Source organism: Barbus barbus, assembly GCF_936440315.1.
Source record: "Barbus barbus genome assembly, chromosome: 2".
Taxonomy (NCBI): Eukaryota; Metazoa; Chordata; class Actinopteri; order Cypriniformes; family Cyprinidae; genus Barbus; species Barbus barbus.
The window spans coordinates 24,347,203-24,366,975 of record NC_136730.1 but is presented as its reverse complement, the minus strand read 5'-3'; the positions used below and the strand labels follow the sequence as shown (position 1 = coordinate 24,366,975).

Genomic DNA, 19,773 nt, shown 5'->3' with positions numbered 1-19,773 from the left:
TAAGTTTTTGCCCACTGGGAATCTTATTTTCTCAAATCAACATTAGGCAATGCTAATTTGACATTACTACACATAAGTTTAAACAGAACAAAGACAGAAAGAAAGGGAGCTCATGTGTATCTCTGCCCATGTGCTAGCATTTTCAGTCACTTCTGATATAAACAGAAAAACAGGCAATGTATCATTTGGCCATTACAATATTAAAATAATTTAAATAAAAATACAAAAACAAATTAGTGCTTGTTTCATGACAGATTCAATCTTTTTTAAATAGTAAAAGTAATCTCTCTATGCATACAGAAATAGAGACAAGAGGAATGCAATCTGTAATGAAGGAACACCGGGCCTACCGGTGTATAAGGTGGTGCTGGTGTTACTTTTTTCTGAAGCGGTTTTTCCGAGTTATTCAATATGAAATAAAAAATCTCTGTTACTAAGACCAAAGCATCAAAATATATATATTTATTCTATAGCATATTACCTTCAGGTTCCTTCTAATGACAGGATCCAATGGTCCTTTGCTTTTTGCTGACTAGAAATACATCTCTGTTCAGGTAGTATAATGTCACCATAATGATTCCAATTTCATATTACCTGCATCACAGTGTAGAATACAATGTGTTGTCACTTTTCAGGCAGTTGTTCCATTTCTGTTTCTTTTTGTTATTTCATTTCTGCATTCTTGCAACTGAGCAAGTTCCAGTTTTAAAATAGATACGACACCTTATGAGGACTTTTGTTCGCACATTAGAGTGAGAGCTTAGGTTACAATAATGCAAGCCAATAACATCAAAATAATCATTTCATAAAAACAATAAGCCTGGCTTCTTGTTTTGAATAGAACAAATAACACAGAACCATGATTCAAACTTTAAACCATGTTTTGCACAGAGAATAAAAAACATGGTGAAACTTCATTGTTAATTTTTATCCATCAACTCATAACTCATAACTCAAAGCTATTCCATGAGGATTTCCAAATCATTTCTTAGTCATTTAAAAAATTTATATACATAAACCTTCTCTTCAAATGAGTTTATAATATTTAAAAAATAAACAAATTTAATGATCAAGGTCACAGAGAAAATAGTGTTGGAAGCTTTTTCACGGTATTACAAAATATCCTGGCCTTTAAGCAGTTATGCTTCCAACACCATAGAAGTTGTTATAATGACAGGAAGCAAGGTTTTAAAGATAAAGTTCAGAGTATAGAAAATGTCTAGCGGTTTGGCACTAGTCAGTCTGTGAAAAAACACATACATACAGCTCCTGTCCAAACAGAAAAGGTTAAATTGTCTAAGCAGATAATGACTTGCATTCTGATCTTGAATATACTGAGTGTCCTGTGTAAGCTTGTAGTTAGTCTGCTAGACATTTTATATCTCTGTTTTGAATGATCAATCGTCTCTGGGAAGAATGGTCTAATTGGTTGAGGGACTAATTGTCAGCTTTCCTGCGAGTTTGTATATTTTCTAAAAACCTTGGGCACCCACAGTCAAGCCATCATCACTTACCCTTTACAGAGACAGGTTTACATTGTTTGACTCTCAGCTATTTAATTGCATAAATAAATAATGGCCACTGTGAATGTCCCTTGAATTGTTAGAATATTCCTGCATTCTTCCTTTAAAGAATTTCACTTGTCAACTTCTTCCTTTGAGAAAAGCTTTTTCATAACTGTGCAAGTCAGAAATATCGCAGTTGGCCGGGAGTTAGTGGTGAAATAAGGGTGATGAAAATTTCCAGCACATACTGTAGCATGTCACACATTGGTGGAAATACGAATTATGTCATATCACACTGTATGTATCTGATTTTACTTTTTAACATCTCAATATAATTCCCCTTGATACTAAAATGTTTTCAAATACTGTACTCTATTTTATGGATGATCTGAGTGTGTAATTATCATTCAGTGGAGGGCAGATCACAGAGAATCAATAGCTGGCAGCTCAACAAAAACAAATAAATCAAAAATGAAATGCTCTTAAAATAATGTGTTTAGGCTCATTTTTCTGGCATTTTTCCAGCATTATTAGGGATCTGAACTGACACACCATAAATAACTGTTGTGTTATCTGGAAGTCAGTTCATGTGCATATTGTGGTTTTTGTTGAATGTCGGGGAAAGTAAAGATTAATACTAACAGTTGCTGGCTCATAACATTTAACATATTTTCTGTATTTTTGTACACAAACTCCCTTTTAAAAGTACTGTAGAAATACAGCATATATCTAAACAGAAGCACTAACTTCTCTGACAGCAACACAATTTTACCTGAATTAAACTGTTACTGAATAAAGCTTTTATTGATGTCCACACAATGCTTTCAGAATGCAAGTCCTTGATAATCACATATTTATTCAATTGTGCTTTATCACAGGCACATCCACAGAGTTACTTAGAAACTACTGTCAAGTACATATCCACAGTAGTCAACACTGGTGTAATCTTCAATCTCAAATGTAATTCAAGCATACAGTAAAAGAATACGACGTGACAATAAAATACACCCACTCACATACTGCCTGGTGTTCTTAAACACTTCCTAGTCTCACAGAGCCAGACTTCTGACTACCGGTGTAAAGTCTGGTCCACTTCACAGCTTATTCTAGCCAAGAACCACCCACTAAACATGAGAACAAACCATCTGACTGTTATAGCAGGAGAATAATCAGAGCTGGTTCCATTTTCACATGACATTTAGCGAGAGGCGAATCTGAATCTGATTAAAATCACAATAATAGACTGGCAAGCACAATCATTTGATGATAGCGCAGCAGTCTCTGTGAATGTCTGTACAGACACTGCCAAAGAAATTAGCAGGAAATCTATATAGTGCGAAAGCACTGATTACACTCAGTGAACAGCGACTTACAGTTCTAGATTATTTGCTAATAAACACCAAATAAAACTTAAGCTACTCCAAAGTGATTTGTTCCTTTTCAAATGTGCTCATTCTAGCACCCAATACCTTATAAACACAGCAGTCAAATAACTTGTGTTTCTGAGAAAGCTCCTCTGTTTGACACACACATACACCTTGAAGAGGAAGTTACTCTAACATGAAAATTCAGTCATCATGTACTCGCCATCATGTCATTGTAAATCGTAATCATTTGTAAGACCAGCCTTCATCTTCAAAAACACAAATGAAGATATTTTTAATGAAGTCCTGAGAGATTTCTGACCCTCCATTCACCCAAAACTTAGACACTTCAAAAGGTTCATTAAGAGAGCATAAAAGCAATCCATTTAAATCAAGTAATTTAATCAAAGTCTTCTGAAGAGACATTATCATCACGTTATGATAAACAGATTTAATTAAAAGTTGTTTTTTTTTTACATAAAAACATAATCATTGCATATGAATAAAGCACATCCAATACAGTAAATGGAATCTAAACCATTATTGCTTTACAGATTTTATTTGTGTTTTTCGAAGCGGAACTAAAGCCTTGTGGGTTACACTTTTCATTTTTGGGTGAATGAACCCTTTCAGGGCTCAATGACAAAATACAGGGAATAAAAAGCACTGAATCAGCCCACATTTCAATGCTCTGGCTGTTCTTGCACTGTCTAGATTATTTATTGAATTCTCAGACTGTTCCAATTCGTTCTGAATGATGACTGGTCTTAACGGTCCTCTAGAGCTCTATGTTTTCTCCACCATCTAGTGTCTTTCTGTTTATTTATTTATTTATTTTTTTTTATTCTGTTCAGCTGCAGGCTCTTCTCGCTCATGCCAAAATACTGGGTCCACCACCAGCTTCCGGTCTCCTGACTGCTCTGCATTGTCAACAGAGAAGTCTTCTGTGAATGTCTGCATGTGGCTTGAGCAGGTGTTGTTCTGGTACTTCTGTTGTGTAGAAATTGAACAGGAACTGAGACAGGACAATTGCCTGCAGTGCCACAGCATTACGTGACAGTAAGGTAGTGCAGGATCATCCACCAGGGGTGATTCCCACACTAATCTAGCCTCTGAAGAAGTGCTGAAGAGGTAATGGAAGGACTGACAGGGTCTCACAAGAAAGGTAAAAAGACTTTTTGCTACCACACTAGAGGTAACAATGAAAAGAAAAATATATTTATGAAAATGCAACTCGTTACCCTGTTCACATTCTCTCACATTACCAGATTATGGGCCTGTTTGTAGCCACTGATGATCTTCATTCTGCTTGGTAAGATGAGGTGAGCCAGCATCAAAAGGTATAAAGATAACGGCAGCAGGATCAGCACGTTCAGTCTAAATATTAATTTTCTGTCTCTGTTAAAAAGAGTGGATAAGCAGCCCATCCATCAAAAATAAATCTTGTCACTCCAAATCATTCTCAAGAGAACAGATTGTGCAACAACACGAAGCAAAGGACGGAGAAAGAAACTGAGGGGAGATAAAAGTCCCCTGACAGTCCTTGGGATATTTCCCTCATAAGTCCTAAGGTTTGACAGCACTCCCAGAGTACTAGGGTTTTCACTCTTCACTGCATTTGTTTAATTGAAGTGAATGACTTGAAACGGTGCTTATCTTGTTTGAGCTTTAAATGCATTCCACGCCAAGAGAAAACTGTCATACATGTGGTTCCAATTGCAGCTCTGAACAAATGAAAGGAATGCTTACATATTTAACTTTTGATCACAAAAGCCACCATGTAAGTTTACAGGTTTCAGAAACTATTTTGGTCAATGTACTGTGTTGCTTTCACAATTGTAGCCGCGTGATATCGCTATAGAGCGAAATCACATGGCTACTACTAATGTGATACGACTTGTGACGGCACAAGTGTGTAAATAAATAAGAAACAACAGAGTTTCTTTAAAAAAAAACATATTGAATGCAAAACTCCTTCCTTCCACCACTGACTCAAATCTCAAGTTGATAGTTTAACAGATGAGTCCAAGCCAATTTGAAAATGGTAGAAAGAACAAAGCCAGACATGAAATGGCTGGAGGTTAGCTACATTGAAAACACATAAGTGCACATATCCTACATACAGCTCCCAATCGGGGTGAAGTTCAGGGGATTTTGTCCACGAAATGATAAGAGCACATACAGTGGTGTGAAAAAGTGATGGCCCCCATCCTGATTTTTTATTTTTTCACATGTTTGTCACACTTTAATGTTTCAGATCATCAAACAAATTGAAATATTAATCAAGGATAACACAAGTAAATACAACATGCAGTTTTTAAATGAAGGTTTTTTTTATGAAGGGAAAACAAAATCCCCCACCCCTGGCAGAGTTCCAAGATGAAAACCGCTGCTGAGTAAAAAGAAAATAAAGGCTTGTCTCAGTTTTGCCAGAAAACATCTTGATGATCCCAAAAACTTTTGGGAAAATACTCCGTGGACTGACGAGACAAAAGTTGAACTTTTTGGAAGGTGTGTGTCCCATTACATCTGGCATAAAAGTAACACAGCATTTCAGAAAAAGATCATCATACCAACAGTAAAATATGGTGGTGGTAGTGTGATGGTCTGGGGCTGTTTTGCTGCTTCAGGACCTGGAAGACTTGCTGTGATAAATGGAACCATGAATTCAGCTGTCTACCAAAAAATCCTGAAGGACAATGTCCGGCCATCTGTTCGTGACCTCAAGCTGAAGCGAACTTGGTTTCTGCAGCAGGACAATGATCCAAAACACACCAGCAAATCCACCTCTGAATGGCTGAAGAAAAACAAAATGAAGACTTTGGAGTGGCCTAGTCAAAGTCCTGACCTGAATCCTATTGAGATGCTGTGGCATGACCTTAAAAAGGCACTTCATGCTCGAAAACCCTCCAATGTGGCTGAATTACAACAATTCTGCCAAGATGAGTGGGCCAAAATTCCTCCACAGCGCTGTAACAGACTCATTGCAAGTTATCGCAAACGCTTGATTGCTGTTGTTGCTGCTAAGGGTAGCCCAACCAGTTATTAGGTTTAGGGGGCAAGCACTTTTTCACACAGGGCCATGTGGGTTTGGATTTTGTTTTCCCTTCATAATAAAAAACTTCATTCAAAAACTGCATGTTGTGTTTACTTGTGTTATCGTTGATTAATATTTAAATTTGTTTGATGATCTGAAACATTAAAGTGTGACAAACATGCAAAAAAATAACAAATCAGGAAGGGGCCAACACTTTTTCACATCACTGTATAATTTTAACACATTATTTTATCATTTTACACGCATTTTTTTAATGAACTTAACTTAGGCGCTGCAAAAAAATACTTGAAATACTTGAAACTGAATCAGAATCAGATTACAAGGAATTTGTTTTAGTGTCATAAGCTTCCAGATCACAGAGACAGCAATGACACACAGACAATAAAAATAAGATGAGAATAAAAAATACACACATGTAAATATAACTAAACAAAAAAAATGAAAAATAAAAATAATTTGAAACAGAAATAAATTGTATGTACAGTTGTGCTATAGATGATAGAATGGAATAGAATAGAAGGAGATGCAGGGATATACTAGGATGGAGGTGGTAGCAAATAAATATAAGGTTATTGCACATTGTTATTGCATGATGGGGGGGGCATTTAACTGTTAATAAGTTGGATTGCCTGGGGGAAGAAACAGTTCTTGTGCCTGCCTGTCCTGGTAATTGGTGCTCTGTAGCGCAGGCCAGATGGCAAAAGTTCAAAAAGGGGATGACTTGGATGTGAGGGATCCAGAGTGATTTTCTGAGCCCTTTTCCTCACTCTGGATGTATACAGTTCTTGAAGGGTGGGCAGGGTGGCACCTATACTCCGTTCAGCAGTCCGAACCGTTCTCTGTAGTCTTCTGATCCCTGATTTTGTAGCTGAGCCAAATTAGGCAGTTATTGAAGTGCACAGGACTCAATGATGGCTGAGTAGAACTGTTTCAGCAACTCCTGTGGCAGGTTAATCTTCCTCAGCTGGCGAAGGAAGTACAACCTTTGTTGGGCTTTTTTTACAATGGAGTTGATGTGAGTGTCCCAATTCAGGTCCTGAGAGATGATGGATCCCAGGAACTTGAATGTCTCCACTGCAGTCACAGTGCTGTCTATGATGGTGAGTGGGGGGAGTGCAGGGGGTTTCTCCTGAAGTCCACGATCATCTCCACTGTTTTGAGTGTGTTGATCTCCAGGTTGTCTAGACTGCACCAGACAGCCAGCTCTTTAACCTCCCGTCTGAAGGCAGACTCGTCACCGTCCTGGATGAGGCCGATGAGTGTGGTGTCATCTGCAAACTTCAGGAGCATGACAGAGGTCTTTAGAGGTGCAGTCGTTGGTGTAGAGGGAGAAGAGCAGTGGGGAGAGAACACATCCCTGAGGGGAACCAGTGTTGGTGGAGCGGCTGTTTGACATGAATTTCCCCAGTCTCACTAGTTGCTGCCTATCTGTCAGAAAGCTGGTGATCCACTGACAGATAGAGCTAGGGACAGAGAGCTGTGTTAGTTTGGTCTGGCGGAGTGTAGGGATGATGGTGTTGAAGGCCGAACTAAAGTCCACAAACAGGATCCTCACATAAGTCCCTGATTTGTCCAGGTGTTGCAGGATGTAATGCAGTCCCATATTGACTGCATCATCCACGGACCTGTTTGCTCGGTAAGCAAACTGCAGGGGGCCCAGTAAGGGCCCAGTGATGTCCTTCAGATAAGCCAGAACCAGTTTTTCAAATGACTTCATGATGACAGACGTTAGAGCCACAGGTCTGTAGTCATTAAGTCCTGTTATCTTGGGTTTCTTTGGAACAGGGATGATGGTGGAGCATTTGAAGCAGGAAGGGACTTCACACAACTCCAGAGATCACACCGCCTGGGCCTGGTGCCTTCCTTCTCTTGTTCTTCCTGAAGACCTTCTTCACTGATCTGAAGTACAGGAGTTGGGGAGAGGGGGGTTGCTGGAGGTGTTAACGGTTGTGTAGAGAGATGGTCAGGACGGGTGTGGGGGGTTTCAAATCTACAATAGAACTCATTTAATGGTGGTGTCCTGTACTTGGTGATGGTGATCGTGTTTGAGAAACAAAAAACAGGAAAAACTATTAACTAGTACTATTACGCCCCGCATTTAGGGAACGGTAAGGGTATAATAGAAATAGGTTGGTAGTACTTTAATGACAGTACTGTTCAGATTTTATGGTCTTAATGTTGTGGCCATTTTTCCCTGTGGTTTCGTAAAAGGTATTGAATATCACAATAAAAAATTAAGGTACTGCGACAACACTATAGTACATCAAACCATGAAAATCAGAGGTTATAGCATCTGCAAACCCTAATAACAACCCTGATAGCATAAAGGCATACATGTTGACAAGAAAAAGATTAAAACCAGAGAGTTTAAATGCTGACAGAAACTGGTCTGCAATCAGTCAGCAGCACAAGATAAATCTCAGACTGTCTCTCTAACATCTAAACCTTGATTGGTTCTTTTCACCTTCAGCCTGATCTTGAAAGGGCTTGACTTGATAAGTCATTTTACTAGCCAAGTCCCCATTCAGTCCCTCACTTTCTCTCTTAAAGGCCACACAACATTGCATTCCATTCTAAGAAATGTTAGAAAGATGGTAGTCCCACACACCAGCTGTCCATCAACGATCATTCTGCAGTTACTGCCTGACCTCGTTCCATTAATAAGGACAATCAATCAAGCCTCCTTTACACTACAGTTCCTCATGAGAAGCTCCTTCTTCCTTTCCAAATATACATTTACATCACAACAGCACAGGTAAGGCTGGAAACATATTGGTTGCTTTTCACAATATAATTAAAACAATTTCAAAATAAACTTGGGTTAGACCAGTTTATAGTTCGCCTTGTCAGACCTTGATTAGATGGTTCATGTGTGCTTTGGAGCTAAACTCTGCAGGACAGTGGCCATCCAGGAAACCAGATTGGACAACTTTGGGTTAAACGATTTAAAACAACTAAACACTGTAAATAAATAAACCTTCATATTAACCTAACATTTAATTTCTCACTAAAATTAAATGTTCTACACTCACCTTTTACTTCCATCATAATCTACATTTTTGTAACATTTATACGGCAGGTAAAAGAAGTATTGAACACGTCACCATTTTTCTCAGTAAATATATTTCTAAAGGTGCTGTTGACTTGAAATTTTCACCAGATGTCGGTAACAACTATAGTAATCCATTTATACAAACAAAACAAAATAAATAGAAATTACATGTATAATAAAATGGAATGACAGAGGGAAAAAGTATTGAACTACTGAAATTTATTTAATACTTTGTACAAAAGCTTTTGTTGGGAAATTGAAGACAGCTTCAAGACGCCTCCTTGTAGGAGAAACTATTCGCATGCATTGCTCAGGTGTGATTTTAGCCCATTCTTCCACACAGACTTAAAATCTTGAAGGTTCTGTCGGCCTCTTCTAAGAACTCTGATCTTTAGTTCTTATTTTCTGGTGATTGGCTGGGCCATTCTAGCAGCTTTATTTTCTTTTTCTGAAATCAGTTGAGAGTTTTCTTGGCTGTGTATCATTGTCTTGCTTTCTAATTACTGATAGATTTCAGCTGGTGTCTTGGCTTTCCATGCCTTTTCAAACCTCCCTTTCTTCATGTGTTCAATACTTTTTCCCTGTGTTATTCCATTATATTACGGATAACTTAATTTCTGAAATTATTTGTTTTGTTTTCTTTGTAGGTATGGATTATTTGAGTTGTTACCGACATCTTGTGAAAATTTTAAGTACAGAAATATATTTACTGAGAAAAATGGTGACGTGTTCAGTACTTATTTTACCCGCTGTATGTTGTGCAGACTTTTAAAGAGAATATGTCAGTTTGATAAAAACACATCCCCAGAAAATTAATCCTAACACAAGATAATTTATAGCCATAAAATGAAAGATAGTCACACAGTGGGTAGCAGAGTGACAGCTTGGAAGAGACTTAGCTTTTTGCCGTTTTAATGAGAACCATTTATTTTAAATAGTGAAAGTGAAAAATGTAGTCTTTTAATGACTCACCATTGATGCAGACTTCATACGACTCGCATACCTCATTTTCAAACAGACAACCTATGGGGGGGAAAAAAATCTGCATCATTGGAATGGAAAGCAACTGAAATGGGTGAGGGAATTCATAAAAGTGGTTTGTACAGCTCATCAAGTTTCTGCTGATCAATATCTGGAATGCAACTCGAGAAAGTAGAAAATTAGCCATTTAAGACAGTCTTCTAATTAGTGGGAATTCTAATTTGAGTAGTAAACAAGCTTTTGAAATATCCTTATAATGCATACACTTTGGTTCAACACTGGATGGCTATCACTTTTAGGGCATGCCATAACTGTAGATGTACAGCTAGAATTATAGAATTAAAAAAACAAGTAAGTATTAAGTAACTTACATTTAGGATCATTATCACTAGTATAATTTGCTTCAACACACAAAAACACCATTTCGCATCTCTGGGCAACACACAGTTGTGGTGTTAGGTAAGCCAATTGCTGATTGAATCAGTTGAGTAAACGACTAATGATTCACTGTTGTTGACTAATGCTGCATTCACGCCATATCGTAATTACCGTAATTTCGAGATGACAACACATGATGTTCAACTCTGTGCTGTTCACGTCCTCGGACTGGGGATTATCATTTCTATAGCGACAATCAAGAAAAGGAACCCGCGTGAAAGAATGTTGAGAACAACAAAATCATAACAGTATGAACACATACATAATATGTTTTTATTATAGTACATTATAGTATATATATATATATATATATATATATATATATACGTATATGCATCTATTTTCCTCTTTTTTAGAGCAGTAATATAGGTTTCTTTGAAAGTGCCGGCATTTTTCTTTGGTTCCACGTGAGGTGCAGCGGTCATATGGTACAAGCAGGGTGCAAGCCGTAGCTTTCAGAAAGCTCCCAGTTCACAAGTTGAAATTACGAGTTCTGCGAGGATGTGAACGCTTTTTACAAGTTGGTATCTTGTAATTACAGTAATTACAATATGGTGTGAACGCACCTTTAATTGGTTGAGTAAATAATTCAATTAGTGAATGAATCATTAAGTGAATGAATCATTGATTAATTTGACAGCCACTTGATGCCACCTACTGTTGTAATGATGTAACATGCAGAAAAATCCCACCACTAAATCCCAGTGTAGAGAAAAATTATGGAAGCCCATTTCTGACACTTTTCAAATCCACTGTAATTGTGACTTTTTATCTCGCAATTCTGACTTTTTTCTCACGATTTTGAGTTCTCAAGTACTTTTTTCCCCAGAACTGCATGATACAAACTCACAATTGTGAGTTATAAAGTCAGAATTGCGAGACAGAAAGTCTGAATTGTGATTCTCACAATTCTGAGAAAAAAAGTCACAACTGAGAGAGTTCTGTCTTTATTTCTCACAATTGTGAGTTTATATCACGCAATTCTGATAAAAAAAAAAAATCTGAATTGTGAGTTATTAAATCCGAATTGTGAGATTTAATCTCGCAGCACAATTGCAAGAAAAATGTCAGAATTGTGAGAACAATTTGCAATTAATTTTTGTGTTGGAAAAAACTGTCAACACTCTATATATATTTTTTTGCTGTTGAATTTGATCATTTAAATTATCCCTCTTCATAATAATGACGAGTCATTTATTTTCATACTCGGCTAAATTTACAATGGATCAGTTGGCAAAGGAGAGGAACAAGAAGGCACAGAACATTTGTAAAAGAAAGAAGTGTCAGTGGAATGAGATATAAAAAATAATAACAGATGGATAAGATGCTAAATGACAAAAGAGGAAGAGAGGTGTGATGCTGAAGCATGTGATTCACAGTCTTTCATGGCTCAGTGCGATTCCATCCATTGACCTATACAGTCACTCATCACTGTGCACCACCTTCCTTTCAATCATCACTGGAGTATATAAGAATGAAACACACAGATCTCCCTTCTGACCACTGATATGGTGGATGCATAACAAAAGTTCATGTAATAATTGTGGACATTAGCTCTAGAGAGATGAGGTAGGATTACATACGAACACACAGACTGCTGAGGCTGAACCAACCAGAACACAAACTGTGACACAAAACAGTTTGTCGTCTCCATGGAGACGAGACTGAAATGGAGCTCTTAGGTGACAAGAGGAAAGATTACAGAGCTTTGTACTCGTGCCAATGTGTGTGTGTAAATGTGTGTGTGTGTGTATGCCCATGGCCAAGGGACTCTTTAGCAGCTGTCCTTTGATAAAGCACAAGGGAAAGACAAATGTCCCTGAAAAGAAGAGAGAGAGCGAGAATCAGAGCTCTCATTTTGCCTTTCCCTTTTTCATTACTGCATACATTTATTACGTTGACAGTAGAGAAATGTTTCATTTTTTTCTCCTTTCTCAAGCCTCTGAGATCACTTTATAACCCACACATTTGCTTTATTATCTGTCTTTCTCTGTCCCTGTCTGTATGCCCTCACAGCTGTCATAATCCATAAAACAGCCAAAAAAAATCAACAAACTAAGCAAAATAAAGTCTGCAAAAAGACCTCATATCTACTCAGAAAATCTTGCAAAAAGACATTAGCCATGCAGCGGAGTGCTGATATTGGCATGCTGAATCAGAAAGCCGGCTGTAATAAATGGCCTGTCAATGGCGGAGGGAGGATCAAGTGAAGATTCTGTCTCTAATAAACATGAAGACAGTCCCACACTAAACTCTACTCTACACACTGTTTAAAGCTCTGTAATTACTCCTGGGCACTCAAGTCTTATCAAACCACTCGGCCTCTTTTATTAGAACTTGTCAGAATTCTCATCAGCATTCCATATTAATTACCCCCGTTCCTCACTCCGACGTCTGTCTGGATAAAACGCGTTCTGCCTGCCACTAGCTACTAAATCAGGTCGACAAAACCATTTGTTATTTCCGAAGAGTGTCTGCGCACCCTGGCCGGCCTGTGCTTGTTGGCTCCTGAGGTTGATTAAAAGGAAACATAATTAAAGAGTAATAGCTGAAGTCTATTTTTTCACTGTAGGGAAGACAAGAGGCACAGTACACTAAAGAGAAACACTTCAGAGATAGATTACCATGGTTCAGTCTAAATAAAACACTTATTTTAAGATTGTTAGTCATTGTTAGCGACAATACTGTATAATGAGAAGACAATATATAGGCGATAATTATTTTTGTGTACATTATTAAAATATTAACTCCGACAAAATGATCACATTATTATAACATAATTAAAGCTTAAAAATTCAAAATTGTCCAGACCATTACAAATCAATTGGCCTAGAACAATATTTTTGTAATATTATTAATACTGAAGCCCTAGGTCATCTTCACTAGTCGATATATTGGTCCCCCTTGGTAAAAATCACATTCTGGGCCCCCTCACGCTCACCGGGCCATTGGAATCGTCCTAACCTTCCCCCCCCGTTACGGCACCCCTGATTAACAGTTATAATAAACACACACAAACAACATTCATTTAAATATATGTATTATTAATAATAATTGAATTAATAAATAATTTAGCCTAAAAAAATACTAAATAATACTAAAATGTATTTGAAATACATTTATTTCATGCTAAGTATAATACAAATATATTTATATATTTATGTACTTAATAAAAATACCTTGCAGTTGTTCCTTTAATAATATACTAAACTGGTATACTTAAAGTCTGTTAAATTGGAACAACTAATTTTGTACTTAATGCACTTTGATTGTGTGGAAGTAGTGCTGAAGTCCAACTAAACATATACTGAAGTATATTTGATTGTGCTAAAGTGGAACTATTGCAAGTACATTTTAAATATATTGCTTTTAAAGACTGATATTATTCAAAGATGATACAGTCCTCATCAATAGTGATATTGTGCATTGTGCACAAGTAGTACTCCAAACAAAATTTAATAATAATTTTTATATCAGTATAAGTCTTAAGCGATATGTCAGTAAATATGTTAATAGATTTGAAGTATACTTAGTATGAAATAAATATATTTTATATTACTTTTTTTACTAAGGGAATAACAAGAATGATAAATCAAAATAAGTATGCAAGAGAGCAACGTAACTGTGCTGAAGAAAAAATCTTTTTTATTCCTTTTTTTGCAGAATCATGGTAATGGTTGTTTTCACCTGGAATTCCTCTTTTAAACAATTGTTTACAAAATATTTCAAAATAATGAAAACTGTTGGCTTCAATAAAGGCATATGCCATCGATTAACAACAAGTTTGACCTTAAAGGTTTATAAGTTATCGTTAAAAATAAATTTCTCTAAGGGAAAAAAATGGGATTTTTACTTCTGTCTTACAAAAACATGCTTTTAGACATAACTGTTTCACTCAGCAGTAATTTAGAATAGGGTTGTTCCGAATCCGATACTCGTATTGGAAATGCCACCGATACCACAAAAAATTCTGGCATCGTTATCGGCGAGGACTTGAACTCATGTACCGATCCGATACCATTTTCTTAAACAAGACCTATAGTTATGCGTGCTAGCTTTGTTTAATGCTGAAAATCAGAAATCAATTCTTCTTCGCTGCTCAGAATGCAAACACAGGAAGTTGTGCTGTGTTGCCACAAGCAACCACTATTTAGAGCAGCGAAGAAGAAATACAAACGTGCTAGCACATTGCCAGTAAATCACTCGAATATGCGACTAAATCTTCACCCTGGGCGACTAAATGATGTCTAATATTAGCCACTGGCTAATAAATACCAGGGGTTAAAGCAAAAAAAAAATCCTTAGCCTGAACTTTTTTCCGAGGGTTGGGGGGTGGACACATACACAGGGTTATTTGGCGAACAAACAAACAAACAAAAAAACATTTGAAAATTATTTTTTTAAATACCTGCAGAGGGCGCCAACAGCCTGGTGTTATTTCATGTGATTCAACGGCGTTTAAATCCATTTAATTGTAATGTTTGGCCACATGCAAAGTCAGAAACCTTTATTTTGAAATCGGGATGTACAATCAATTGCATAATTAGAAATATTTAACAGGTTTATAAATGATTTACGGCACAGGTTTATAAATGATTTACGTTACAAATCTAGTGAGATAACACACTGTTTTCCCAGATGAACATAAACTCACGCATATGCAGAGGAAGAGTTTAGCCCCTTTCACACATAGTCTTTACTGGTAAATTAAAATCCTTTTCAAAACCACCTGTAAATTTGTTCAGGCAACCATATAGTTCTTATGGAGATGACGTGATTATTTTGAGCTGTTTACAAAACTCTGCTGGTTTTTTAATAGCTTTTCGTAAATATGGCGCTAGATAGACATCTTTGACAATTGCATCTCGCAGCTTTTTTAATGTGTCGCATGCTGAAGATGCATCCGCTTCTTTTCCATTCGTCTGCTATAATGCGCGTCTCGTGTTTATAAGAGCAAAAGCTTCTGATTTGCTAGTAATGTTAGTGTGGTTGAGAGTGAAAGCCGTGTCCCTCTCATTGGTAGGCAAACTCATGAACTCTATCATGATATCAACAAGCTTTTTAAATGTAGGACGATCATTCTTCTGCAGTCAAACGCCACACGCCAGAGATCCAGTACGGTGCTGGAGAACTTTAAGCCCTGAAATACTCAGATTTTACTCGCCAGTGTGTGAGTTGGAGGCCATGTATAAGTTGTTTTGCACAGATATATTTTCACTCGCCGAACACTCTGGGTGCTTCTCAAACAGAAGGCTGCATCCTACGAAGGCTGCATATCTCGGCTGCAAAATCATCAAACGTCGCTAAAAGCCATCTCAATCGGAAGGATCCTTGGAAGGCCCTTCGTTTCGCATCCTTCATTCACCTGAATTTGAAAGATGCATGGGATGTATCCTTTGTGACCTTCAGTCACCCACAATCCTTTGTACCCATTCCATTTCAAGAAAATAAACTGACGAAAAACTAGTCATTATTGAGCTTGTCTGAATTTATTATGAAATGTTAGACAAAAAGAATGTTTTCGGACATGAAAGCAGATGTTATTTTTTGTTTTGGTGTAAATTACTCAAACACTAAACTGCCAATAACTTAAGCCACAGGGAGACTGTAGAGAGCTGTGATTCATTGTATTGCATTAATAGAAATCCAAATAATACTTTTGTGAACAATTATTTTAATTTTATTTAAAGGCAAACAAACAAACACAAGAAAAAAAAATATATATACATGAATACAAAATAAATCAAAAAGAAGAAACAAACGATTCAACAATGTCAAAAGTATGCAGCAGTGAGAGCAGCTAAAAGTAAGTTCCTTTGTTGCGGGGAAAGAGCCAGTCCAGAAAAGGCATCCAAGAAGAGAAGATCCGGAGTCAAAACCACATCCTTTTCCAATAGGAATGACACGTCACGAGCAAGCTGAGATCAGTAAAGAAAAAGTGCAGAGCACTCCCAAAAAAAGAAAAAATGCAAACATGCACCGAGTGCCCCCCGCGGACACAAACTGCAATATGGGGAAGGTGACATGCATATAGAAGCGCTTCAAAGGGGACAGACAAAGTCTATGCAGCAATTTCTTTTTTTTGAGGATGATGTGATTGTCTCCCAAAATTGATCAGAAAATACAGTTTGTAAGTCACCACTGATATCCTTAGACCAGAAAGTTACAGATAATGGTTTGTATGATTGTTTGAGGAGAAAAGAGTAAATAACTGAAGCAGAAACAACAGAATTATCAGTGGGGAGATTTACTTTTCACAAGGGATGTACAGGTAATTCTGTCAGCACTATCACCACCTCTGTCCAGAATGGAAATTTTCAAACCTCTTCCAACAATTATCAAAACACCCTTAGTTCCACTCTCAGTCACGGCAAAAGAGACCACCTCGCAATATCCACCACAGCATCCATGAACATCATCCCTCCGCAAATGAGCCTCCTGGACTAAAGCAATGTCAACTATCACTTACTATCAAACAAATAAGTGAACTGAACAAATGAGAGAAAGTAATACCACTGCAAATAAATTCAAGTCTGCCTTTAAAAACCCTTTAACATAAAGAAAACCCACCACATAAAACTTTTACAGACTGGGGTGAAAAACCCCAGGCTGCCGCCCTCCCCTGTCTATGTATAAGTTGTTCAGCAATTAATTATTTCCATGCGTGTAGGTTAAGTTCATGCGTCTCACAGCGGCTCCGTTCACAGTAGCTCCACAGAAACTTATAATTTACATGTGGAGCGACTCCATCTCTGCATGTTGTTGTGAGTTTAGGTTTATTATAACGTTCATCTGAGCACCATTTCATCAGATTTGTAAGGTAAATCATTTATAAATCTACAACACAGGAGAATACATCGCGGTTTCAAAATAAAAGCTCAAACCCTCACTCTGAGTTTACATGTTTTGAAATCCACATATTTATTTAATTACAGTAGCAATAGCATTTCTGTCCTAAGGAAACGGAAAAAAATAATGATTAAATGAACATTAAATGGTGCTTGGTCAATATTAAACAAGGATTAGATCCGATTAGATCGCACAGTAATGTGTAAAAACAATCGTTAGGCTATTGGCGCCTCCTGCAGGCCTTTGTTGTAATGCGTAATGTACATCAGCTCTATTGTTTATAATACATTATGTATTTTAACAGTTTTGTTCAATAAAACGATATGATTTCTTGCTTTTGATACTTTATTTGACCTAATTATTATTGCCTCATTGCTATTATATATGTATTTTAAGTAATTTTAAAGGCTATTGTTCACTTACAATTATTTTTATTACCACAAAAAAAAAATTATTATTATTATTATAGGTCCCTATGAAATCCGTTTTATTTCCAAAAATTTTTTTTTCCATTTTAATTTTTCTATACTCTGTTTTAAAGTTTAAATTAAATTTTATTAATCAAAAAACCTGTCTAATTTATTGAGTTTTACAGTATCTTCAGCTAATTCTGTTTTCTATTATTTTCTGGATTCCATTTTAATGGTTCCATTAACTTTAAATAATCAAAGGCATCTCCAATTAATTGGTTTTATAAAAAAAAAAAAAAAAGTATTTTTTTCTTTCTTTTTTTTCAGAAATATTGCACATTTACATTTTTCTCCTAAATAAATTCTGGTAAATAATATTTCTGGCAAATACTCCTTTAAAAAGTGTTTTTTTTTTATTATAACTGTATTATTAATAGACTAGAACACATGGATATGTTGTCATTCTTACACTATAATACTGAACTTTGATTTCAGTGTGTCACATAGCACTCGGGGCAAGGAGCGAGGAGACATGGAGATTTCCTATCGTCAGGTTTTATTTAAGTCCCAAAACACAGAACATGGAGATCAGGGTAAGACGAACAATACAGGACCCGGGAGACAGGGAGACACAGGGCTTAAGAACACTAGGAAATCAACGAGGACAGGAACAGGAAGGCCAAATATGGGCACAAGAGGAAGGGGAAACAAGACACAGGACTGACATTACGCCCCCCTCCGGAAGGCGTGTTCTCACGCCATACACCATCCAATGGGGAGGGGGAGCTCTGGAGGCCTCCAGGGATCAGGGGGCAGGGCTACCTGCCTCCAGAGCGGGGCCCGTTCCGGGAGCCATGGCGGGATGGGAGACACGGGAGGCCATGGCGGGTCAGGGGACTCGGGAGGTCATGGCGGGTCAGGGGACTCGGGAGGCCATGGCGGGTCAGGGGACTCGGGAGGCCAGGGCGGATCAGGGGACTCGGGAGGCCATGGCGGGTCAGGGGACTCGGGAGGCCACGGCCTTACTTTTTCGGGCCGCCCGAGGGGTTTCTGTGGGGCGCTCTTGCAGTGCGGACTCTGTGGGGCGCTCCTGCAGCGCAGAACTGGACGGAACCAGCGGAGACGCAGGAGGGCACGTGCGAGGAGCCGGCACTGGGGGGCACGTGCGGGGAGCGGGCACTGGAGGGTGCTCTGGAAGCGCAGACACTTGGGGGTGCTCTGGAAGCGCAGACACCTGGGGGGAGAGCTGGACGGGACCAGCGGAGACGTAGGAGAGCTGGACGGCCCCAGCGGAGATGCAGGAGAGCTGGACGGGACCAGCGGAGACGCAGGAGAGCTGGACGGGACCAGCGGAGAAGCAGGAGTGCACCTGCGAGGAGCAGGCACAGGAGGGCGCTCTTGAAGCGCGGATTCGCAGGGGCGCTCTGGAGGCGCGGGTTCGCGGGGGCGCTCTGGAAGCGGGTTTCGAGGGGGCGCTCTTGAAGCGCGGATTCTCGGGGGCGCTCTGGAGGCGCGGGTTAGCGGGGGCGCTCTGGAAGCGCGAGTTCGCGGGGGCGCTCTGGAAGCGCAGGTTCGCGGGGGCACTCTGGAAGCGCGGATATTCGGGGGCGCTCTGGAAGCGCGAGTTGCAGAGGGCTCAGGGAAGTCGCGAACGGCGGCGGGCTGGCTCGGGCCCGGACGCTTCCCAGACACCGGTAAATTCCCTCTCTCCAGCTCAGGCCGGTAGTGTCTGGGAGGTCCACGGGATGGTGGTAATTGGCCCCGAGCCAGAACAGCTTATTAAGCATTACATCATCCCACGCCGTCGCCGCGGCGATCTTTTGGAAACCCTCTGCAAACTCGTAGAACGGGCAATCCTCCCGGATTAAGGCAGCAAAGCGGGAGGCGGCATCCATGATGCGGAGAAAACACTGGAAAAAAAATTCAACTTTTCAAAAAACAAAAAACATGGAACGCCGCTTACAGTGTTAGGTCCGGTATTATGTCCCATAGCACTCGGGGCAAAGAGCGAGGAGACACGGAGATTTCCCATCGTCAGGTTTTATTTAAGTCCCAAAAACACAGAACATGGAGATCGGGGTAAGACGAACAATACAGGACCCGGGAGACAGGGAGA

General features: G+C 38.8%; 1 protein-coding gene across 1 annotated transcript in view; it reads right to left on the bottom strand.

The window, feature by feature from the left end:
• Positions 1–19,552, bottom strand: part of LOC306881368 (receptor-type tyrosine-protein phosphatase N2-like) — a gene marked incomplete at its 5' end in the record, with an annotated part of 177,308 nt that extends 157,756 nt beyond the window's left edge. Inside the window, one exon of the mRNA XM_079435448.1 lies at positions 19,348–19,552. Within this exon, the coding sequence (XP_079291574.1) occupies positions 19,348–19,552 (205 nt within the window). The remainder of the gene's footprint in view (positions 1–19,347) is intronic.
• Between the last annotated feature and the right edge of the window lie 221 nt (positions 19,553–19,773).